At 41.8% G+C, this 25,006-nt stretch overlaps 1 protein-coding gene across 2 annotated transcripts in view; it reads left to right on the forward strand.

Annotated features, from left to right (window-relative positions):
- The window catches only part of clcn5b (chloride channel, voltage-sensitive 5b), a 53,474-nt gene extending 35,486 nt beyond the window's left edge, over positions 1-17,988 (forward strand). Inside the window, exons 8-17 of one of the 2 annotated variants that reach the window (XM_079257299.1) lie at positions 3,166-3,246; positions 6,207-6,441; positions 6,529-6,704; positions 6,778-6,918; positions 7,242-7,428; positions 12,791-12,933; positions 13,169-13,318; positions 13,405-13,510; positions 15,305-15,521; positions 17,326-17,988. In XM_079257299.1, coding sequence (XP_079113425.1) covers positions 3,166-3,246; positions 6,207-6,441; positions 6,529-6,704; positions 6,778-6,918; positions 7,242-7,428; positions 12,791-12,933; positions 13,169-13,318; positions 13,405-13,510; positions 15,305-15,521; positions 17,326-17,416 — 1,527 coding nt within the window. In that variant the 3' untranslated portion in view covers positions 17,417-17,988. Of the gene's footprint in view, positions 1-3,165; positions 3,247-6,206; positions 6,705-6,777; positions 6,919-7,241; positions 7,429-12,790; positions 12,934-13,168; positions 13,319-13,404; positions 13,511-15,304; positions 15,522-17,325 lie in introns of both variants that reach the window. The other variant, XM_079257298.1, reaches the window with a different exon arrangement.
- The last annotated feature ends 7,018 nt before the right edge of the window (positions 17,989-25,006 follow it).

A 25,006-nucleotide genomic window follows, 5' to 3' on the forward strand; every position in this document is an offset into this window, starting at 1 on the left:
TGATGATGATGATTAAGATGATGAATCCTAACAAATGCAAAATCGCACCTGTGAAAAAAAGGGCTGTGACGATATGCTTTTGGCCCGATTAGATTAGATTTCGATTTTTTTTGGGGTGTCAGGTCGATTTAGATTGCGATTTTCACAATTCTATAATATTGCTGATTTTTCTAGATTAAAAACAAATGAAAAAAAATGTACAAAACTTTTTTTTTGCTCGTTACTTTTCTTGATTCTAATTAGGAAAAACAACACAGTAACCAGACCATCATTCTGCTGCTAAAATACCCAAGAAGAAGGTCAAAAGATCGATTAAAAACAATAAAAACGACAACATTTTTTAAAATGGATTATTTTTATTGATTGGAAAAAAAAAATTTTTTTTTAACAAATATGATTTTAAAATAGTGAAGCAATAAATCCCGATATTCGATTTTCTGGTCCACATATTAAGTAAAATATTTCAGTTCTGATTAAACCGTGTAAACTTTGCACTTTATCAATGAAAGAAGAATTATCGTGTGTCATTCTGTCCTGGAGAAACACAATAAAACTGTGAGAGACTTAAAACCGGCTCAGGCTGAGGCAGACGCTGGTGATTGTTGTCCGTTTATGTGTGGATAAAAGTCGCTGACGTTTACAGGGCAGTGAAGTGTTCCTGCGGTTCCGGACACGACCACAGTTTAAACGTTACTCGTCTTGATGTGAGAAAAACCTGCAGCAGGTAAAACAAGGATTTGACCAGATGTTGGCACCAGAATGAAGTTCTAAGTGATGGAATGAGACGGCGAGAAGGTACTGATCCGACTCCCTGATACTGATTTAGTAACTTACTGGTAATGACTGCGTCAAGATGCCTCCTGCATGGAGAAACTGGTTTTATTCGTCGCTCCGGGGGGGATTCGATCCGTCCTACACGGACAGTCTTCATGTCTGTGGACCCTCTCTGTGAAACTGATCCTTTTCCAGCAGACTGAAACCAGCTGTGAGTTTGGGATTATTGTCGACCTTTGCTTTCGCTCCATCATCCTGATGAGATTTCAGCAGATTATTAGAAACAACGGCTCCATTCATCTCCCTGTGGTTAGCGGAAGTTTTCTGGTTTCATGAGCTGGAAACCAGCATCCTTGTAGCTTCTCTGTTGCTACGGTGGACGCTGCAGCGGCATCCGAGGAGTTCGGATTATTTTCTAAACATTTCACATTGGGACTGGGCGATTAATCGGATTTTAATCTCAGTTACGATCATAGAAATAAAAGGGTGGGATTATTTTTCTCTCTGCAGGTTCCTCTCCTGCTGTCTTCAGCTGCTAGTTGCTAAAAACTTTCCAACTTGTAACCAAATGTTTTTAACTGTAAAGAGAAGAGACCTTATTTTTTGCACAATGGTTGTAATTTTTGGCTTACAAACATAAGTTGTGCTTGAAGAAAACTGTAGTTTTGATTGAAGTTGGAGAAGTATAATTTGTTTCTATCTCTACAAAAAAAAAATTGATTCTCACTTTTTGTTTTTTTGGCTCTCAAAAATAATTTTTGGTTTCAAATCTAACTTATTTGATTGGATAGTAAAGAAACAAATTTCTCTCCATACAGGAGCCTCTCCCGTCCTAAAGCACTCCCAGGCGGCCAGTCTCAGTCGGCTCCGGCTGCAGGTCAATGTAGAATAACTGCAGTAGGTTGTGGAAGTTCACCTAAACATAGTTTATACCATTGTCAGTGAGAACTGGCTGCATTATTTTCCTATACATAGTTCGGCGAGTTAAACACTGTAATGTCCCTCCCTTACAGGGCGTTACCATAGCAACATGTTAATCAGCTGGTTCAGATCAGCTGTTTTTTAACAGGTGAATGAGAGAAACACGCTGCAGCCTGACAGCGGTTGTTTGGCAAAAAACGTACATCCAGGCCAACGTAAAATAGTTCCTGTAAAAGCGGATTAAACAACTTGGAACCGTACATTAGACGGTTATAATGCACGACACGGAGTCTAGAACACTACGAGGCGCAGCGTTGTTTATAAATACTGGATAATTGTGTTAAATAATAAAATCTCAATTTCAGTCAAAATAATCGTGATTATAGTTTTTGTCATAATCGAGCAGCCCTAGCTTCACAGGCTTGTCTGAATGTCGACAGCTAACTTTACTGACCTGCAACGTGTTTTTCCTTCAACAACGCCGGTTTCCCCGCGACACAACCGTACTGGCCGACTCCAGAGCTGTCCGAAGCTCTTCCCCGGATCTCTGACTCCTCTCTTGATCCGTTTCTGTCCTTTGCTGTGGGAGGAACAGCTGATCACGGCTGGTTGATAGTGCACGATGTGTTTTTTGCTCACTGGGAAAGTTTCCACCAGTATCTTCTGCAACAATAAACATAATGATGAGGTGTTTCTTGTGCAACGCCTTCGTAATGAGATGTGTTTTTACAGCTGGGATAATGATTTCAGCTGTTCCGGCTTTTATTGCCTCCCTTTCTCCATCCTGTCCTTCCATTTCATCTCACATAACCTTATTTCTCACTGTTTGTTTTGATTTCTTTGTATGTTTGGTTACTTTTGTTGTTGCCAACATCTGTTCGAAGTTTCATTTCATAACCCCCGTTAGCAACGTGTTTACTGAGGAAAACGTTAAAGGGTTTAATCTTTAATATTAGGAGGGGGGGGGGATCGAAAATCAGGATTTTTTGCTTTACAATTTTAAGATTTTTTTTTTTGTTAAAAAAATCTTCTTCTTTTTTTCAAATAAATAAAAATAAACCATTATGAAATTTTGTTAATTTTATTGTTTTTAATTGATCTGTTTACTTGTCTTCTTGGGTATTATAGCAGCAGAAAGGCTACTGTGTTGTTTTTTTCTAATTAAAATCAAGAAAAGTGACGAGTAAAAAAAAAAAGCATTACACTTTTTTTTTTTTTTTTCCTCTAGAAAAATCAGCAACAACAAATAATTGTGAGAATGGCAATTTAAATTGAATCGGCACCCAATTACTCTGAATTGCATCGGGACGAAAGCGTATCGTCACAGCCTGAATATACTTCCTATATGTCCCATCCTGCTGCCAGAAACAAACCTTCTCTACTGGTTTCTATGGAAGAAAACACAAAGTTTGAACTCTTTTTCTCTATTTAACTTATTTTCAGTGCGTTTGTTTTTTCTGTGTCTCGTAGGTTTTATCAGCAGCGGCGGCGGTGGGCGTGTCGGTGGCGTTTGGAGCTCCTATTGGAGGAGTCCTGTTCAGCCTGGAGGAGGTGGGTTCTACTGATACTTTATTAAAAATGACCAATTTCCTGGTTGTTTCACTGTTAATCCTTCGCATGTCTCGGTTTAGACTGATGATGAAATCTAAGACAATGTTGGGAGATGTGAGTCACGAGTCCTGGGATCTGTTGCAAATGAAAAAACTCCCACTTTAAGGGAAAAGTGAAGCCATCAGATCCGGATCTCAGAGAATTAAATTATTTTTCTGTCCTGCGTTAGAACAATACTAACAGTGCCGGTGGTCTTATCACAACCATATAAAACTGCTAATCTGCATTAGTTTTTTTTATTCCGTTGAGCCCTTGTTTAATTTTTCATGAATATGTGAGTTTATACTGGAACGAGCCGAGCACTGGCAGCAAACTGCGATATAATAAACAGTGAAATAGCGTTCGCTGATAGTTTGGGGAGTAAATGTTTCTTGGCAGACTTCAGAGCTCAGCAACAAAAGCTCAAAAAGTCAAATAAGAATTTCAATTTAATTAGTGAAGAGTGAAGGAGTGGATTCATTTACAAGCTCAAGTCCAAAAAAACACGAGACGCTGTGGAAAAAACCCAGACTGCCATGATTTACAGATCTCATAAACACATATTTTCCCCAACTGAACATAAACAACGTGTCAGATGCTGAAAGTGAAACATTTTACCTTCTGATGAAAAGTACGAGCTCATTGTGAAGCAACACGTCTCACGTTGGTGGAGCCTTTACAGATGTGGACGCTGCTCACACTGAAACCCCACGCCGGCTGAGATGGAGACATTTGGATGGATGGTCCCTCTCCTGTCTGTAGGACACGGCGTCAAGGGCGTCCGAAAACCCGTCTGAACACAGAACGGTGTGTCAGGATTGTTTTACATACAGCTTCTTATGTACCTGATGCAGCTTTAAGCTGCGTCTGTGGATGTCGGGATGAACTGTGTTCACAGACTGATTTCTGGAGTGTTCTTTAGCCCACACTGGGATTTCCATGTGACAAGCATGTCTTGTTTTTCATGCAGTGCTGCTCCAGGCCTGAAAATCACCAGCTTTCACCTCCGTAAAAGGAGGAGCTGTGCATGGACAAGAAAAGCTGTATGCATACAGATATCCCGCTGAAGATCCCATTATCTACGGCAGCGACTCTCAACGGGTGACCAAGCAACGACCTCTGGCGTTTAAAAGTGACGCCTATGCAGATGTGCATAAAACTGCAGTTCCCCCTTCATCCACTAGGATAAACAGAGAGCGAATCCCCATAGACTCCCATGTTAAAAAGACCAACTTCACGGCAGAAATAAACATGTTTACAGCCTGGTTCAGAAATCCATTTTAGGTTTAATAGATCAGGTTTACCTTCATGACAACTGTGGGGGGAGTGAATTTTATTCTAACTCACCCTTTTAAAAGTAATTTAATCTCGAATTTAGCATATTTAGGGGCGTGTCCTTTTGATTGACAGGCACCCAATCTCCCGCTTCAAGTAAGAAGAACGTAGAACAACCGCGGTATTTAGCTGGTTAACAACGTGACTTAGCTTTAGCCCGCTTACCTCTGTTAGCTGGCTAGCTACTGTTAGCTCTTAGCTACAGAAAGCTCGGAGTTCGCTGGATGTCAATCATCCACCATGACGCTCACAGCCCCTCTCTCAGCTCCACCTCTTTGCCCATATTTGTATTTTCCGGGTGAGACGACGCGCATGCCTCTGCTAAAATGGCGACGGTAGGAACCGCCCATCGATCTTCAATTCAGCTCTTCAGAAACCCATGGGTGACGTCACAGAGGCTACGTCCATCTCTTTATATACAGTCTATGGTTCCAACCTAAAAGTGGGTTGCAGACGTGTTTTCAGAACTTTCTGGCCTTTACTGGGCAAAATGATGTCAGGATCTCAGGATGTCCCAGTTTGTTATGGTGGGTCTTGAAGGCAGACCAGCTAAGAACCACTGGTTCAATTTACTGGTTGTAATTAAAATATTAATGCTGGATTCACATCAGGATAGTCTGCTAGACTCGGCCTGATTGGGGTCTCGGTTCAGTTGGGGAGGGGCAGAGACTGCGTTCATGCCGACCTTTTTAAATGAGTCGGACCTTTTAAAGGAACATATTTCATTGACAACATGGAGCTGTGTCAGATCCTGGTGGTCTGGTTGATCAGAACTTCTTCCACCGCTGACTGGGAACTATTTCTTCAGTCCAGAGCCGCCATCGCCCCACACTGGTGTGCATCCACAATGCACTTTTTGTAGTCCGCTTCCTGTATTTGTTGCTTAAAACAGACCAAATCCTGCGTTTGTAGGGGACTTGAGTTTGCTTCGATCTGAATCAGAATTTGCGCGTTCCCAGCACGCCAAACGAAGCGGACTTTCACCGCTGTTAGACTGGGATTCAAATAAAAAAAGCTGACGTAAAAAAGACCAAAAATCTTCACAATTTCACACAGAACATTTTTCTGAAGCTCCACAAGTTTTCAGCCCAGTTTGTCTCAGATCTGAGAACTTCTGCACAGCTTTTCATCTGAGAGACTCGGCCTCTCTGAAGTGCTCTTTTTGCTGCTGACCATTCAACGTATTCGATGTCAGACGCTCCTGCAGCTGTTTTGCAGATGTCCTGCTGATTTAAAATAAGCTTTTATTTTCTATGGCTGACAAAACGTGTTTTAACGTCTGGCGTGTTGTTTATGTTCTGTCAGAAACAGAGTTTGGATTCATGTGATTTACAAATCATTTCATTCGACTTTGCTTTACTTTTCACACAATAACCCCAACTACTTAGGAGTTTTATTTAAGGACTTCACGTTTAAGATTTAAGCGTTAATGTTGTTATTTACAGGTTTTTTTTTTCTCTGTTTCAGGAAACAGATTGATTGTAAAATTCATGTTTTGTCATTTTTCTCTGGTCCTCTGGTCTGATCATTTTATCATCTTCGCATCAGTCTAAGGCTCTCTGTCCCACCCCTCCTTCCCCCTCCAGGTGAGCTATTACTTCCCCCTAAAGACCCTGTGGCGGTCCTTCTTCGCTGCCCTGGTGGCAGCCTTCACTCTCCGCTCCATCAACCCCTTTGGAAACAGCCGCCTGGTGCTGTTCTACGTGGAGTTTCATGCCCCGTGGCACCTGGTGGAGCTGGCGCCTTTCGTCCTGCTGGGGATCTTTGGAGGCCTCTGGGGGGCGCTGTTCATCAAGGCCAACATCGCCTGGTGCAGGATGCGTAAGTCTAAACATCCAGCATCTGAACTGGTCAGCCTCATTTCTCCTCTGCATGTGTGTTTATTGATGTTTTCTCTGCGTGTGGCAGGTAAATCCACCCGCCTGGGTCACTACCCGGTCATCGAGGTGCTGGTGGTGGCGGCGCTGACCGCCCTCATCGCCTATCCAAACAGTTACACCCGGATGAGCGGCGCTGAGCTCATTTCGGAGCTCTTCAACGACTGCTCGCTGCTGGACTCCTCTCAGCTCTGCGGCTACAAGCAGGTCAGCTTGCCGCAAAGCTGTTGGGAGTTTCACGCCCATAAAGGACAAATCTAACGTTTGACTTTCTGTGCAGCCGGTCAACGTGTCGGAAACGGGTGCAGGGAACAGCCTGGCAGACCGGCCGGCGGGAGAAGGCCTCTACACGGCGCTGTGGCAGCTGGCTTTAGCCCTCATCTTCAAAATCATGATCACTGTCATCACGTTCGGCATGAAGGTCGGTTCCACGACACTTCTGTGCGTCTTTTGAGGCTAAAATTGCGAAGAGCGACTTGTTGTTGCGTCGTAGGAAAACATGTTGCCTCTCCTCAGCAGGCTGGCCTTGTTTCTTGTGAAAGCAGCGATCTCTGCGGACGGTCTGACTTAGTGTGTGAACGTCCAACAGAGACAGCTGCCTTCAATGTGTCTGCTGTCGCATTGCAGCCGGTCTTTGTTCAGACTGAACATTACACACTTCACAGGAAGTGACTCAGCGCTTTTCACCATGGTGTCACTCCCTGCACGACACACACTCAGCGGTCCTCTACGTCTCTTCTGCAGGTTCCTTCTGGCCTCTTCATCCCCAGCATGGCGGTCGGAGCCATCGCCGGCAGACTGCTGGGTGTGGGCATGGAGCAGCTGGCCTACTACAACCACGACTGGCTCATCTTTAAAGGCTGGTGCACTCCAGGGGCGGACTGCATCACTCCGGGGCTTTACGCCATGGTTGGAGCTGCTGCTTGTTTAGGTGAGGCGTGGAAAACACACACATTTTAAAGTGAAATGTGACACTTTAACATCGTCTTGTGAGGATTAGACATTGACAGGAGAGGCTACAGGCACAGGTGTGTGTTGAGAAAGCGACAGCTGCTCGGGTGGATGGGTTGGATGTATCGCACATGCCTCAGCGTGGTGGCATGTTAAACATGTGCAGCTCTGAACACGCCAAAGAGGTGAAGATTACATGTTTGGTCCATCCTAGAAATGATTTGGGAACTAAGGAGTGCAGCTGGATGTGGGTGGAGGAGAAGAATGTGTGTTTACCAGAGTCTCATACTGGCTGGGTTTCACTGATACCATTATAGCAACATTTGCTGCGTTTACATGGGAGTTTTGATTCCTGTTTAATTTCGAATAAAAGTTCATTCTACTTTAAATCGATGAAAAACGACCATGTAAACATTTATTTCCGAATGCAAATTTTTATTCGTAATTAAACTTAATTCCAATGTAAGTGTCTGGTTTATTCGCATTTTAATTCTGAACTATTTAATTCCTCTGTCGTGTAAACCTTAATTCCGCTCTAAGTTAATTCTGGTCGTTCTGAGCATGCTCGTTACCTTGTCCTGTCCCGATGACGCGCGTTGTTTTACCTCCCGTGTTCGGTGGTCTATCTTTCTTCTCCTTCTCAGTTGCTGCAGAAAGTGAAGTAGTATGCTTGTGTTGAGCTGCTACTTCACATTTATAATAAAAATAGCAGTGAAACTGGTTTTATTATGTCGTTTTTACAAGTTATGACTGAAAAGATGAGAGGCAGGGAGCCAACTTTGTTTATATCCAGTATACGTCATACGTCACGTGCACCCTCTGTCCAATCAGAACCCTTCCCAACCCGCCACTATATAGAGGAATTAAGTAACGACGTGTTTCATGTAAACATTCATTCAGAATTATTATTTTCATGTAAACCTGTAGGATAATACGTTAATTCCGAATTATTTAATTCCGAATAAAAAAAAACAACATCAACTGTAGCCACTAACAGTATGTTATGTTAGCTGTATGGGCTGTATACATGCGTTTTCCTCGCATTAGCAGCACACACACACAGACACACACACACACACACACACACACACTCTGTTGTGTGGTTTAATTAAAACATTTGTGCTGTTCTATAAAAAGTAAAATTATTTACAAACTCCAAGTTCAAAGGAAATCTGTTCCACATGTTTTTGTGTGGTCGGAGTAATTCACCTCTGAATTTCACACACGTCAATCTTTCAGCTTTACTGACAATGGTCTGAACGAGTGGATCAGAACCATAGACTGTATAAAAGGAGATGGACGTAGCTTCTGTGACGTCACATGTAGGTTTAAGAGCTGAATTGAAGCTCGGTGGGCGGTTCCTACAATGCGCGTCGTCTCACCCAGAAAATACAAATATGGGCAAAGAGGAGGAGCTGAGAGGGGGGCTGTGAGCGTCACGGTGGATGATTGACATCGAGCGAACTCAGACCTGCCTTCAGCTGAGAGCTAACCCGGCTCTAACAAGAGCTAACAAGCTAACGGAGGTAAGCGGGCTAAAGCTAAGTCACGTTGTTAAAGCTGGGGTAGATAGTGTTGCTCAAAGACTTTTTTTTTTTCATTTTGCGTGAAGTGATTCCTCGTCCTGATAGTAGTCTATACATTTTGTTATCATGAACAATAAGAAATATAGTTAGACCCCTCAGTTTACAGTAAATCTGTAAAAACTCTGACCAATTAAAACGTTTGGGCCAAACTGAAGTTGTTCAATTCTAATATTTCTTAAGCTTCTTCATGGCTGAGAAAATGGAGGAAGGATTTCCCCGATCCGGCTCGGTTTATTTGCCTCCTCCTGCTAAACAGCTGAGAAAGAGGAAAATCATTGGTAGACAAAGCTGCGAACTAGACTGGACGCTAACGGCGATCCGGATCACCACCAAAAGTTAAATTGGTCTTCCTTTTCACATTTCCAACAACTCCTGAAAATTGAAGTAAAATCCGTCCATCACTTTTTGAGTTATCTTGAACACAAACAAACAAACATACGAACAAACAGATAAATGCCAGTAAAACCATAACCTCCGGAGGTAAGAAAAAAGCCTTGAATCACGCAAGGAGAAAAACCAAAGGGGGTGGAGCCAAGACAGGGTGCTACTTTCACACCTTGCTAGGTCGCCAACATTACCTACCCCACCTTTAACCAGCCAAAAAACGCCTTTGTTCTACATTCTTCTTACTTGAAGCGGTAGATCGGGTACCTGTCAATCAAAAGGACACGCCCCCTAAATATACCAAATTTTGAGATTAAACTACTTTTAAATGGGCGAGTTAGAAACAAAACAGCTGTCATGAAGGTAAACCTGACCTAAATATCCCAATATATGCCCAATATCCAGGCCCGCCCCATTCTCCAAGCTGCAGCCGGGGGTTATTGAAAGAACTTGATGTTCTGTTCATTTCGAGGTCACCAGACACACAGCTTTGTTTACTGCCAATAAACGCGCTTCATGATGCACATGACAGAAAGAAACATAGACTCAGGAATTTACAATAAAAGCAGGCATCAAAAGATAACCAGAACAACTCCAAAATAGACAAAATCATACTGGTAATGTGCATAAGAAGAGGTGGGACCAGTGCAGGTAACTGCAGCACAACTTAAAGTGCAATTCAAGTCATCTGTTAAAAGAACCGGGATTTTTTTTTTTTATTTTGCATCGCAGCGTTAAAAAAAAATCTCAATGTCAGCTTTTTTCAGTATCCTGCAGCCCTACTGAGACCAACAGAGTCCCTAACTGCGAAACACTTGAGCTTACTGGTTTGTTCCACAGGTGCACAAAATGAGGTGCATTACTTGAATCTATGTGCACAAACTTGCACATGCATGTGGTATTCAGAGTCCTGTACAACTGTCATGATGTTTCTAGCAGATTCTGATCCTACCACCTGAATGTGGACTCAGTGCCACCTGGCATGGAGACTGATCAGACCAGAAACAGTTCTCCATCCTCTCTCCAGTGTGTGTGAACTGGAGGCTCAGTTTCCTGTTCTGAGCAGACAGGAGTGGCGCCCGGTGTGGTCTCCTGCTGCTGGAGACAATCTGCTTTAAAGTTCGGAGATGCTATTCTGCACACTTTGGTTGGAACCAGTGCATATCTGAGTTACTGATAACACTCCTACCAGTCTGCCCATTCTCCTCTGACCTCAACAAGGTGTTCTGATCAAGCGGATAAAAGTGAAGCCTATGCGGAAGTGCATAAAACTGCAGTTCCCCCTTCATCCACTAGGGGCTTCAGAACAGAGCAAATCCCCATAGACACCCATGTTAAAAAGAACAACTTCACAGCAGAAATAAACATGTTTACAGCCTGGTTCAAAAATCCATTTTAGGTTTATTAGGTCAGGTTTACCTTCATGACAACTGTGGGGAGAGTGAATTTTTTTCTAACTCGCCCGTTTAAAAGTAATTTGAACTCAAAGTTCGGCATATTTAGGGGCATGTCCTTTTGATTGACAGGTACCCGATCTCCCGCTTCAAGTTAGAAGAATGTAGAGCAACCGCAGTCTTTAACTGGCTAACAATGTGACTTAGCTTTAGCCCGCTTACCTCCGTTAGCTGGGTATCCCCTGTTATCTCCAGGTTAGCTCAGTTAGCTTTTAGCTACAGAAAGCTTGGACTTTGCTCGATGTCAATTAACCACCATGACGCTCACAGCCCCCCTCTCAGCTCCACCTCTTTGCCCATATTTGTATTTTCCGGTCGAGACGACACGCATGCCTCTGCCAAGATGGCGATGGTAGGAACTGCCCACCAAGCTTCAATTCAGCTCTTCAGAAACCTACAGGTGACGTAACGGAGGCTCCGCCTATCTATTTATATACAGTCTATGGTACCAATGTGGGATGGTTTAACACCACAGCCCACCTGAGTAGCCCATAGGAGGTTCTCATCATGGATGTCCAGCAACTGTGTGGAGATTTCACGTCAATATGGAGCAAATTCTCCAACATCTTGATGAATCTATGACACAAAGTTTCAACAAAGTTCTGAAAGAACAAAGAAGGTCCAACTCTGAACAAGCAGGGAGTCGCTGATAAAGCAGATTCTGAGTCCGCCAGTCACGATCATCCCGAATGCTTACAGAAAAGGCGCCTGCTCCAAGAAACCCAACCCAGGTACTAATCGTTTTTCTGCTCCAACTCCAGATGTACGTTCATCCCACTTTTTCTCCAGTTTATCCGTGAGTAGATCTCTTTGTGGGGATTTCTTCTTCTGCTGTGTAAAAAGGCCAATTTTGGTTCCAGGTTGTGTGAATTTGTTCACCATTAAAAGTGTGACGCGGTGAGTTCAAGCCAGAGTTTCCTGCTTTGTTTCCTTGTGGGCATTCAGCTCCAAACATGGAAGTTTCTCAATAAAAGCGCTGACTTAAGCGGCGTCCACTTCCACGCTACGCAGAAAAACAGATAGCTGGAAACATTTAGCATCAAAACGGATGGGTATTTAATTTGGACCATGTGGAGATGAGGGGGCTTCAGATACACCCAGCGTTTCAGATAGCGAGCCTTATTCATCTGTCTGGGCGGTCTGCGGGGGAAAAACCTTGAGAGGTTCTGCTTTGTTACATTTTTCTGTCTGAAACATTTGTTCCATTCTTTACTTTATGAGAAGCTCTCATAATCAGCATAAAACACAAATTACCACGAGATGCTTGTGGCTGCAAGGAGATGCTATCTGCCTCAAGAGATTTACGTCTGTCTTAACGATTTGTCTGCCTGCTTGTAATTTCCTCCTCGGTTTTATCAGGAGATGCTATCGGAGTGGAGCAACCGCTGCTTGTTTAGAGGTGATCCTGGAAATCCTCTTCAATCCTCTTTTTTTCTTGTCTTTGAGGTCGTATTGCTCCAAGCATCTGCTGGGAATACCTTTGGAGCCTTTTTTACTGGAAAGCAACAAGAAGAAGCTGCAGTTTGATGGTGAAAAAGTGTAAATCTGATCATCTCTGAAGTCTGAACCGGTTATAGATGTCACATTTTACACTTAAAAACAATCCTTCTGGTGCTGAAAAGCACTTTAAGATTCCCAGCGAACATCAGGGAGCAATTTCAAGCGCTTGTAATCATCTGCTTTGTGTTTTTGAGACGCGGAGCGACTAAAGCGAGCGTGTTTTCATCTCTTAAGAATGGATGTAGGACGCGGACTTTAAATGTTCACATCCAGCTGTTGGTTTCTGAGGAAGAAGGCCGCAAGTGTGAAAATGCCGCCTCGGTTTCTCGCGACTGAGCTCGATGGTCGGACTTGGATTCAAGCTGGAGGCTCTGATTTGACCCCAACTAGATCTTTGTTGTCTTGTGTTTCCTGCTAGGTGGAGTGACTCGCATGACGGTGTCGCTGGTTGTCATCATGTTCGAGCTGACCGGCGGTCTGGAGTACATCGTCCCCCTCATGGCCGCAACCATGACCAGCAAATGGGTGGCAGATGCTTTTGGAAGGGAGGGAATTTATGAGGTGAGTTGGTCTGCGAGCGATAACAATAAATATCTTTTTGTTCTCAGACCGTTCTGCTCTACAGGAAAGTTTTGAGACGAAGCCAATTGTTGAGACATCAGTTCCTTGTTTTGTTTGCGCTCTTGTATATTTTGCCAAAATTCCCGTCAGTAAAGGCGTTCCATTTTTTCTCTTCTTCTTCCCGTCTGGTTTCTCCATCTGAGAACTAAATCACACTCTCGTTGGTGTTGTGCAGGCTCACATCAGGCTGAACGGTTACCCGTTCCTGGAGCCTAAAGAAGAGTTTGAGCACAGCAGCCTGGCTGTGGACGTGATGAGGCCGAGGAGGGGGGACCCTGCGCTGGCTGTGCTCACCCAGGACAGCATGACCGTAGGAGAGGTGGAGGTATGACGTAGAAACACTGAAAACAAGCCTCAGAAAGCTGATTTAAAAGTAAAATATCTTGATTCTGGTTGTTTTGTCTTGTCTAGACGCTGGTGGAGAGCACTCACTACAGCGGCTTCCCCGTGGTCGTCTCTCAGGAGTCCCAGAGGCTCGTGGGATTGGTGCTCAGAAGAGACCTGCTCATATCAATAGGTCCTCATCGTTTCCTTCATTGTTTTGTAACTAGTGTTAGGCAGAGAATAACATTTTTTAATCACAGTTAATCGCATTGTTGTGCGTAAAATTTGTTTTTGAATTCAAAATTAGTTAGTTTCCAATTTTGTCTTATAAGAAGCTAAACTTTGGTTTTACACTTTGCTGCCTCAGTGACAACTATCGTAATATTTAAGCTATAAGCTACTACTCTTTTTACACAATTTGAACAACATTGCGGCTAATGTGCGAATTTTTACTGGCTAACGAGTCATTTTGTGCTACATGCACACACCCGCATCATGGGAAACACACAAAGAAATGCATATGATGCAGCCTTCAGGTTAAAGGCGATCATTGTGGCTGCTGAAAAAGGAAATAAAGCTGCTGAAGGTGCGACTTAGATTCAGGTGCACTCAGTAGTGCGGAAATTACAGCAATTCAGCTTCCATCTTCATCCTGTCTCTTGTCTGAGCTCCCTACAGCAAGGAAAAGTCATTCCGATCCCGACTCTCATCTTATCTCTTGCTTTGCACTTTCTCTTTTTTTCCTCCTTCTACTCCAGTAATAATCTTCTGCATTTCCTCGTTGAATCAGCCATAATGTGTGTTAGCGTTCCGGCGCTGGCTTGTTGAAACTCAGCTGTAACGCGACTGTTCCACGCTGGAAAAAAAAGTTGTGAAGCGCCGTTTCCCAGCTTCAGAACTCTGCTGGCTTCCTGAACGTACATGATAAATGTCACTGTGCCGTTTAGAAACGCGTGTTTAAGGTCAGAAAGTTACAAAGTGCTACTTTAAGATCAATTCAAAATTAGTTGTGTTTGTTATTTAATGTGTTGTCATAATGGCAGTTTGCCAGCCGTCGTTTTAACTGATGTTTTACACCAGTGTGTTCAACTAAATCTGCATAAATCAGCTTGATAAAGTTGTTTTGCCATTTAGTCTGTTTTTCACTTTTCCTCCCACTTCAGACACCAGTTGCGATCTAAGTTGTGCATTTAGCAGCTGCAGAATCAGATATTTTCAATTCAATTCAATTCAACTTTATTTGTATAGCGCCACTTCACAACAATGTCGTCACAGGGTACTTTACGTACACGAATCAACAGACACATCATTTCAAGCCAATTCATACATATCCTATAATAGAAACCAATTGATTGCATCCAATCATGACTTGGATCCAATCCCCCATCCTGAGCTGCACGAGGCGACAGTGGGAAGGAAAAAACTCCCCTTTAACAGGAAGAAAACCTCCGGCAGAACCCGGCTCAGGGAGGGCAGCCATCTGCCTCCACTGGTTGGGGTGGAGAGGACAGGAAAGACAGAACAACATGTACAACTGCACTTATTCAGGAAGACCTGCAGAAAAAAGGAGAAATAAATTAGAGATGGCGATATTGGCATATATTTATACATTAATATATTAGAGAAATAGATCGAGGTACTTCTCAGTGCATCAGGTAACATCCCCATTGCTACATAAGTAATGGTCGGCTAGACTACCCATAACTATAAGAGCAATGAGCATAACCTGGACAGTTGGGTCCCATACATGCAGACTCCAACTCAGGAGATGCTCATATCCTAACTATAAGAATCATGAAAAAAGAAGGTTTTCAGCTCGATCTTAAAGGTGTGGAGGGAGTCCACACCTTTATTTTCCTTCTGATTGGAGCTCAAAGTGCCTGATTGAAGACTGAAAACATTCTGGGATCATAAACAACTTTGTTGTTTGTTTTAGTTTACATAACTTGCCACAAAGTCACTCTTTTCCTCCTGCGTCTTCTTTCAGACAACGCCCGCAAGCGTCAGGAAGGCATCGTCAGCGCCTCCCTGGTGGTCTTCACCGAACACAACCCTTCTCAGCCCCCCGAAGCGCCGCCTCCCCTCCGCCTCAGAGGCATCATGGACCTGAGTCCCTTCACGGTCACTGACCACACACCCATGGACATCACTGTGGATATTTTCAGGAAGCTGGGGCTGCGCCAGTGTCTGGTTACACATAACGGGTACAAAAAAACGCCAATTTCTCACTTGATTTTTGTTTTATTTGTTTTTAAAAGGTCTTAAAAGTAATTCTGCTAAAGCAAAATGATGCAGAGACTATCAGAAGACAAACGGTGGGGGGAGGGGGCTGAAATCCTCCCATTTGCAGGCTTCAGCAGAGCTGGACCTGGTGTGTCGTTACAGTCGCGCCTTCACACGTTTACATGCTGAAGTGACGGAACGCAGCAGCTTTAGTCGATGTTTTTCCCCCTCATTCGACACATTAGAACCACCACAAGAAAAGGCCCCCTTTCCCGTTTCAGAGCTGCTTCAGTTCTTGCTGCTCTGCTGGGTGAAGAATGATCTCAAACCCACTGGCAGAGTGGATGTAAACATGTTCACAGCGCAGTTAAAACGCAGACAGAAAGCTTAGAAAGAACGGTGTTAAAGCTTCGGTGTTGAGCGGCGACCTCAGCGGCCGCTTTGTCTGAAGTCGCTGACGAGTCCGGATCAGAGCGGACCACTCTGGTCTGGAGAGGAAAGCTGATTTAGATTCATTTTGTTATATTTTATTTCACTTTTTATTTTAGTGTAACTAATGTTGCTTGATTTTAATTTAAATCTATTTTATTTCTTATTAGAAATATTACGAAATATTATTCCTTATATTTAATATTATTTTATTATTTTCAATATTAGTTTTTGTTTTTGCACACGCAGTTTTTTTTAAGTTAAATTTAAGTTTTGTTTTAATTATTTTATTTTATTTACTTATACTATTTTTATTTTTTTTTATTATTTTTTTTTTACTTTTATTTTTAAAAAAATCATTTAAAATATTTTCATTTTATTCAAATTTTCAGTTGTCAATTAATTAAATTAAAATTTGTGCTGTTTTAATTTTGTCCTATTTTACTTTTCAATGTTTTACTTTGTTAATTTTTTTAAAGATATTTTATTTATTTTTTGCTTTTTAAAAAAAATACTATTTTATTTTAGTTTTATTTTTTCCAGCTAGACAGACAAGTCTATTTGTAGATCACAATTCAACAGGCTGATTTAACATCTATGTAAAACACTATAAATCATCTTCACATCACAGAAAGTAAGAAAACAAACGTCGTGTGCACATGCAGCTGTGTCGCACGGCCGTTCCTCCTGCAGCTGGAAAAGCTGCTGAGGGGGGGAGTGGACCGGTTGGGTCGGCACCAATCCAGACCAAATCTGAGCAGAACAGATAAAACTCTGCTTCAGTTCTGTGTGTTTCCACCTGGGCTCGTCCAGAAAGTTTAACATAAAAGAGCATTTTAAGGTGCCCTCTGCCTTGCTCGTGGGCACTTCGGACAGCTCGCAGCTGCATGAGCTCCTGCAGGACTCTCACATATTCACTCGGCTGAAGTGTGACCAGGAGGAACGTTGCATGTTGTCGTTTTAAACATCATTAACATGAAACAAACACGTGAAGTCCGGCCTGCGATCTCCGGACATCCAGCCGACACGTCGCCGTTTCCCCTCCGACGTCTTCGACCCGTTTCACACTCGTCTTCTGCTCACAGAGAAGCTCGCGGACTTTTCTTCAACCGCCTGTAACGAAGGCTTCACGTGTTTCTTTGAGTTAGAAACCGCTCCGAGCTTCAGACGGCGTGTTTGGAGTCTGAGCTTCATTTTTCCTGTGAAAACGAACGATAACGTGACTTTTCAGAGCGACAGCTGTACAAGCAGGAGGCCAGACCTCGGCTGAAGGCCTCTGCTTTCTGTCACCGTGACGACAGCAACGTATGACGTGCACGTCCCTAACTCTTCTGCTCTTCTCCTTTCTGCTGCTAGGAGGCTGCTGGGAATCATCACCAAAAAGGACATACTCAAACACATGGCACAGATAGCCAACAGAGACCCCGACTCCATCCTCTTCAACTGATCCCCTCCTCCTCCTCCTCCTCGCTTCTGTCTCTGATCCGTACAGAAGAGCAGAAGTTTGTAGACTCATAACACACCTTTAACCCGTCCATTCCTGAGGAAACGGAGCGAATCCGCCTCTGAAAACTGATTCAAAGCAACAAAAGTCCTCATTCCCGCTGGAATCCACCCCCCATGTCACTCCCCTGCTGCACCTGAGACGGGAGGGGAGGCGGGGGAGATAATCCCTCCTGTGACAGACACTACAAGGAGGAGATGAGGGGAAGACAAACAGCCTGCGGACTTCACGGCGAGCCCAGACAGAACGCCGGTGGACACGTTAGACGCCCCCCTCCTCCTGCCAGGATTCCTGTGGCCCTCCGGTTGCCGAGGGATACGGGAGTGTGAGAAGATGATCACACACTTGCATACTTACACTCCACGACAGCCTGGGAACTCTCCGGAAAGACTTGTTGTCTTATAGCTGCTTGAGACTGTGATAGCCTGGGAACTATGCAAGGTTGTCCTGACACACACACACACACACACACAGATTCTTTCTTACACACACAGCAGTAGCTGCAGAAACCACATCATGCCTTAAGGAAGGACGCCTGGGAGAACGTCAACATGCTGCAGGACACCTTACATGATCTGTGTAAATGTGAGATTGTTTGTCCCACTAAACTAAGTTATTTCACCCAGTTAAATGTGTCTTTTTTCCCTTTTCTGTCTCTTTTTGTCACTGATCATTGGAAATAACTTCACTGCAGAACCTCAGCCTAAAAAAACAAGAAAAATACAAAAATGAGTTAAGTGTTGCTTAAAGTCAGATAAATTATCTGCCAACAGAACAAGAAAATTTGGCTTGTCAAGACTTCCCAAAACAAGTAAAAAACACTTTTAAAACAAGAGGAATTCTCGGGCATAAAAACTAAGAATTATCTTACCTTTAAAAAAAAAAAAAACAAGCATATGTGTACTCAATTTAAGATTTTTAATCTTTTTTTTTTTCAAAGATCTTTTTATCACACAGCGTATCAATGAAATGTGCAATACAAATATTAAACATTTTTTGTTTTACTATCCCATACCCAATGAAATACATAAACAAACAATAGACATCTACCAAAAATTAAATAAATAAATATTATTAATAATAGCAATAATAAGTAATAATAGCAATAATAAAGTGACTGACAAAGGCTACTCGGAGATAATTGTGGATCTCTCAAAAAGTTCTAAAAAATGGGTGCCACAGTTTGTAGAATTTATTTTCAGATCCACGGACGGTATATCTAATTTTTTCTAAATCCATACAAAGCACAATATCTTTTACCCATTGTGCATGTGAAGAGGGAGCAGAGTCTTTCCACTTCAACAATATAGCACGTTTAGCTAATAACGGTGAAAATTTTAATATCCTAAACCTAAAGTTTGACCATTTAACCTCTGGCACCACTCCAAAGATATCACACAGTGGATCCGGTTTAATTTGACGTTGAAGAACTTCAGAAATTGTATCAAAAACAAAATTCCAAAAACTAGCTGATGGACAGCACCAGTACATGTGAAGCAAACTGCCATGTGCGCCCATAGACTGTATATAAAGAGATGGGCGGAGCCTCCGTGACGTCACCTGTAGGTTTCTGAAGAGCTGAATTGAAGCTCGGTGGGCGGTTCCTACCATCACCATCTTGGCAGAGGCATGCGTGTCGTCTCGCCCGGAAAATACAAATATAGGCAAAGAGGTGGAGCTGAGAGGGGGGCTGTGAGCGTCATGGTGGATGATTGATATCGAGCAAACTCCGAGCTTTCTGTAGCTAAAAGCTAACCGAGCTAACCCCGAGATAACAGGAGCTAACCAGCTAACAGAGGTAAGCGGGCTAAAGCTAAGTCATGTTGTTAACCGGCTAAAAACCGCGGTTGTTCTGCGTTCTTACTTTAAGCAGGAGATCGGGTACCTGTCAATCAAAAAGAAAAGCCCCTAAATTTGCCGAGCTTGGAGATTAAATTACTTTTAAACGGGCGAGTTAGAAAAAAATTCACTCCCCCACAGTTGTCATGAAGGTAAACCTGATCTATTAAACCGAAAATGGATTTTTGTACCAGGCTGTAAACATGTTTATTTCTGCTGTGAAGTTGGTCTTTTTAACATGGGAGTCTATGGGGATTTGCTCTGTTCTGCAGCCCCTAGTGGATGAAGGGGGAACTGCAGTTTTATGCACTTCCGCATAGGCTTCACTTTTAACCGCCGGAGGTTGCCGCTTGTGTGCGCGTCTACATTTTCCACATGTTGGGTCCTTCTCTGCGTACATGCTGTCAGCTTAACCTTCGACATATGAACGCGGTGGACTATTTTAAATTGAAAAGATTTTTAATCTTACTTTGATTTCAGTTTTTGCAGTGTTGGATATGTGTTTCACATTTGGGACAAAGTCGGACCTAAAGGAAAAGTCCAGCGACGTGGAGGGGGGGGGTGGGGTGTTATCTCAGACGTTATATCACCAGCAGTTTCTGCACCAGTCTGATCCAGTACTCTCCTATGAGTGGAATAATATTATTCTGGAGTATTTTTAACTCTTTAAAGCTCCGGCGGGTCTGTTTCGTCTGGACTCGCTGAGCTAACTCCTGAAACATTTGCAGCTCGGGACTCGTAAAGTCTCTCCTCCGTCCCCCAAAACGCTTTGTTTATCCACCACGTTGATTTTATTTAGCTGCTTTTCAGTCCGCTGAAGCTGCTTTGCGCTGCCAGTACAAACATGCAGCAGGACGGGGACGTTTTTCATGTCTTTAACCTCTTTGGAGAGTTGACAGCTTGGTACAGAAAGATGGAGAGTCCTGGGAACCACAAACTGGCAGAAAACATTGGAGCTGGATGGGCATCATGATGGTCACCTGACGATGGCACCCGTCTTCGCTCCTCACCGTAAACCTACGTCCGTATTATTTAAAATAAACCTTCTAAAGGCTGCTTGTGTTTTCACAGTGTGAAGGTTGGATGGATCTTGTCGTAAGAAGCTGGTTATCAGGTTTTTACACCCGTAGGTAGGTTTGTTCTGCAGTGAAATCCATAAACTTTTAATGCATTCCCTTGCTAAAAAAAAATATAACCAAACAAAGCAAATCTGTTGGTTTTTTCTTTTTATTTTACTTCCCCACACATGTTGCAATACTACTTTTTATTTTTGTTTCAATTTGATTTTACTTATGTTATTCTAAAATCTATTTAATTAAAAAAAAAAGGAATACATTTATATAAAATCTATTAAAATTCAGCTTTATTGTTTTCTTCTTCTGTTCATCACTGAGGTAAACTTTGCAGTGTATGTATATGAAATTATATATATTAGGGATGCACCAATGCCGATAACAGTATCAGTATCGGCTCAATACCAAGCGTGTGTACTCGTACTTGGTATTAATAAAAGTGTACCGATACCACACTAGTCAAGCCAGTGCAGATGTGTTTGATGACATGTTTTGGACATGTTTTAAAAGAAATAAATGCCTTGAATGTTCAAATGTGACATTTTGTTACACTAAAAGAAAGATATTTGTTTCAAAACCACACATTTATAGTTGTATTTAGGTAAAATGTGCCAAATCAAAATAAAACTTAATAAAACCTTTGATTAAAGCATTTAAAATGTTAAGATGGAGGTAAAATTTTTCTATGATTCTTATTAGTCAGATTGTTGCTATGACAACAACACAGGACTTCCAGGTGACTCTTAACCATTAATGTTGCCTGATTATTCTCATCAGACTGGGACCCTTCCAGTCCTGTCCTTATCCTGTCTTATTTTTTTATCTCATCATTATTAATACATCTGCTTCCAGCTGCGCAGCGGGACGAACCCCACAGCAGTAATTCGTCTCACCCCTCTCCGTGATTTATGCGTCTTGGTCACTGCCAGATTGAGGACACTCTCAACTCCTCTGTTCATTCGATTCAGATAATCGGCCTGCTGGTCACTGACCGGGAGGAAATTCAATTGCTCCCAGTCAAAATAGCTAAACAGGTGATTGCTCAACAGAAAAACGTACATCTCATGAGCTTTAAGTCATTTGGGATTTTGATTTGTTTTTTTGTATTGCGTCATGGCCTGGATGCCGACAGATGTTTCTGTCAGAGTGATCGCATCTGGACTCCTAATCCTGAAAGAAGGATCTACGCTCAAGTCTGTTACAGTTGAGATATTTTCATTTTGTCAGGCGTCTGTTTCTGTTTAATGCAAGCGGCAAGAATAAAATGTGCATTGCAACCATAAGTTGGAAAGTCTTCTAGCATTTTGAATCAACACAAATATTTTCGTACCCAAAACAAATCAGAATGAATCAGTTTCAGTATGTAGTCAATACAACACAACCACTGTAGTTGTCCCGGTTACCAATTCCTTCCAGAAGTGAAGATAATTACAAGTAAAAGAATCACTGGTCATCAGATTAGCAAGGACATTTAAGGACAATAATGTCCAAAGCAAGGTCAAAGAAAGCCATCTAAAATAGGGGTGTCCAAAGTTGGTCCAAGTCCTGTTCAAACACACCCGTCTTGCAGTAAATGGGTCCAGCAGCCAATGAAGTCCTTCATAGTGACTTGATTTTTTGGGTCAGGTGTGTTGGAGCAGGGATACATGGAAAACGTGCAGGACATCAGCCCTCAAGGACATACTTTGGACACCTCGGGTCTAAAACTTGGGACAAAAAGGGGAAGAAACATATTTTTAGTCAATTATTTCTGCTCTTTAATAATACCAGTTGTATACCAGTTGACATGTTGTGTGCCCCTGCAAAAAAGTGCAGTATTTCCTGTTGGTATTCACTCTTGTTCCGAGTTCCTTGGTGGAATCGACCCACAGTGAGAAGGAAAAACCATCTACTGACCATTTTTACCAGACATTAGGCCATTTTCACAGAGTGCCTGATTGGTCTGCTTTTAAGAGAGCAGAGTCTGCTTCCAGGGACAGCACAATTAGTTTGTTGCTACATGAAAACCAAACAAGCCCGGGTGTGTGTGGGGGGGTAAAAAATGCAGAAGTTCACGTTTTTACAATGCAACTTATCACATTATAATGTGACTGTTTCACGTTTTTACAACAAACTTATTACGTTGTAACATAATGGTTTCACATTTTTACAATAAAACTATTACATTATAAGGTGATAGTTTCAGTTTTTACAATAAACATGTTATAACATAATAGTTTTACGTTTTTATAGTAAAACTTATCACGTTATGTGATAGTTTCAAGTTGTTACATTAAAACTATTACATTACGATGCAATAGTTTTATTGTAAAAATGTGAAACCATTGCACCGTAATGTAATAGTTTTAATGTAACAACTTGAAACTATCACACTATAACGTGATAAATTTTAAAAATGTAAAATTTTCACATCATAGTTTCACATTTTTACAATAAACTTAACACATTAGAACGTGACAGTGTCAAGTTTTTACATTATACTTATCACGTTATAACATAACAGTTTCACATTTTCACAATAAACTTATTACGTTATAACATAATAGATTCACATTTTTACAATAAAGCTATTACATTATAACGTGATAGTTTCACTTTTTGCAATAAATATCATGTTATAACATGATAGTTTTACGTTTTTATGGTAAAACTTATCACGTTATAACGTGATAGTTTCAAGTTTTTACAATAAAACTATTACAATGCGATAGTTTTATTGTAAAAACATTAAACTATTGCACCCTAACATAATAGTTTTAATGTAAAAACGTGAAACTATCATGTTACAACGTGATAGTTTCACGTTTTAACAATAAACTTATCACGTTAAAACGCCATAGTTTCACATTTTTACAGCAAACTTTTTATGTCATAATAGTTTCACATTTTTACAATAAAACTATTCCAATATAACGTGATAGTTTCAGTTATTACAATAAACATCATGTTATAACATGATAGTTTTACGTTTTTATGGTAAAACCTATCACGTTATAACATGATAGTTTCAAGATTTTACAATAAAACTATTACATTATAATGGAATAGTTTTATTGTAAAAAACGTTAAACTATTGCACCATAACGTAATAGTTTTAATGTAAAAACTTGAAACGATGACGTTATAACGTGATAAGTTTATTGTAAGAATGTAAAACTATCACGTTACAACGTAGTTTCACGTTTTTACAATAAACTTATCACGTTAAAACGCGATAGTTTCACATTTTTACAATAAAACTATTCCTTTATAAAGGGATAGTTTTATGTTTTTACAATAAAATACCACGTTTTAATGTGGTATTTTAATTTTTTTTTTTTCCTTTAGGATGAAAGCTTTACGCTTCCATAGAAAGATCCACTTTCTTCCCAATTTGATAAATAAGGAACAATAACAGTGAAAACAGTGAAAACTATCCTAACGCACCACAACTATACAAATTTCCTTCGCAGGTCATGAGGTTTAAAGCAACTATCTGCTTCTTTAATAGTCTGTAAATTGTTCTGGATGATCAGTGAGGACAAGAGGAAGTTCACTTTCCATGTCGGGGACCACTTGTTGACCCACTGCTTGCATTTAAAGTTGCCACGCTGTCATTCATGACTCATCGTCTCCAGCAGCAAGTCAGAACATGTGTCTGGCCGAATAATCCCTGTGAGAAAAGTTGAAGATGATGGAGAGGAAGTGTATGTGTGGGCGTGAGGGGACGTTTTGTATGTGGATTCAGATTTTTTTGCATGTGGGTGTTGATACCTCGGTGTATCACTGAATTAAAACTTCTGTGTGGGATTGAGTGACGGGAATGTGAGCGCGTTGTAGCCAGCTTGGAATGACTCGGTGTATTCTTGATCTCAGCTCCTTCCTGAGACTTCACATGGGGCTCGAGTTACCGACCCGCTCGTGGCTTCTGCATTCTCACACACACAGCCTATTTGTCTTTTGCTCCTCCTCTTCATATCTTGATTTTCAGTTTCTTTCCAGTGTTGTAATTCTGTTACATTTTCTGATGAAATTAGCTTTTTCTCCCTCCCGGATCAGCCACCTGGTTCCCAGGCCTGCCATTGTGTCCTGCGTGCATTACAAAGCAGCAAAAACATGTGGATGTGGAAATAAGCCAGTTTAAGATGTCACCCGACACCTCAAAGTGTCAGATTCTAGCTTTACCTTTGTGTGCATGTGTGCTGATGGAGCTAGAAAGCATGCAAAGAGATGATGTTTATGTGTGTTTCCTGCGGGCTGCACAAGGTGAGCAAATATTTCAGAGGGAACAGTGCTTGTGTTAGCCGTGTATGTGTGAATGCAATCTAATCTGCTTCAGAGTGTGTCATCTCTGCCCTGTTAGGCTCACCTGAGGTTATGAGGTGGAGGTTCCCACAGCTTGAGTCGCAGCTCGCCGTCTCTGTTGTTGCTCATGTAACAGAATAATCACACTGACCTTTCACTGGCAAATATGAGCAACAAGCTGAATACAGGCAGATGAGGACATTTACCTCTCTTGTCTTGTATATAAAGTTGTTAAAGTCAAATTATATACATACCATAATATATACAGTAACAGTCAAAAGTTTGGACACACTTTCCTGTTCGATTTAATGGGAAATTCTGTCCAGACGTTTGACTG

The sequence above is a fragment of the Telmatherina bonti genome (genome assembly GCF_933228915.1).
Source record: "Telmatherina bonti genome assembly, chromosome: 18".
In the NCBI taxonomy this organism is placed as follows: domain Eukaryota; kingdom Metazoa; phylum Chordata; class Actinopteri; order Atheriniformes; family Telmatherinidae; genus Telmatherina; species Telmatherina bonti.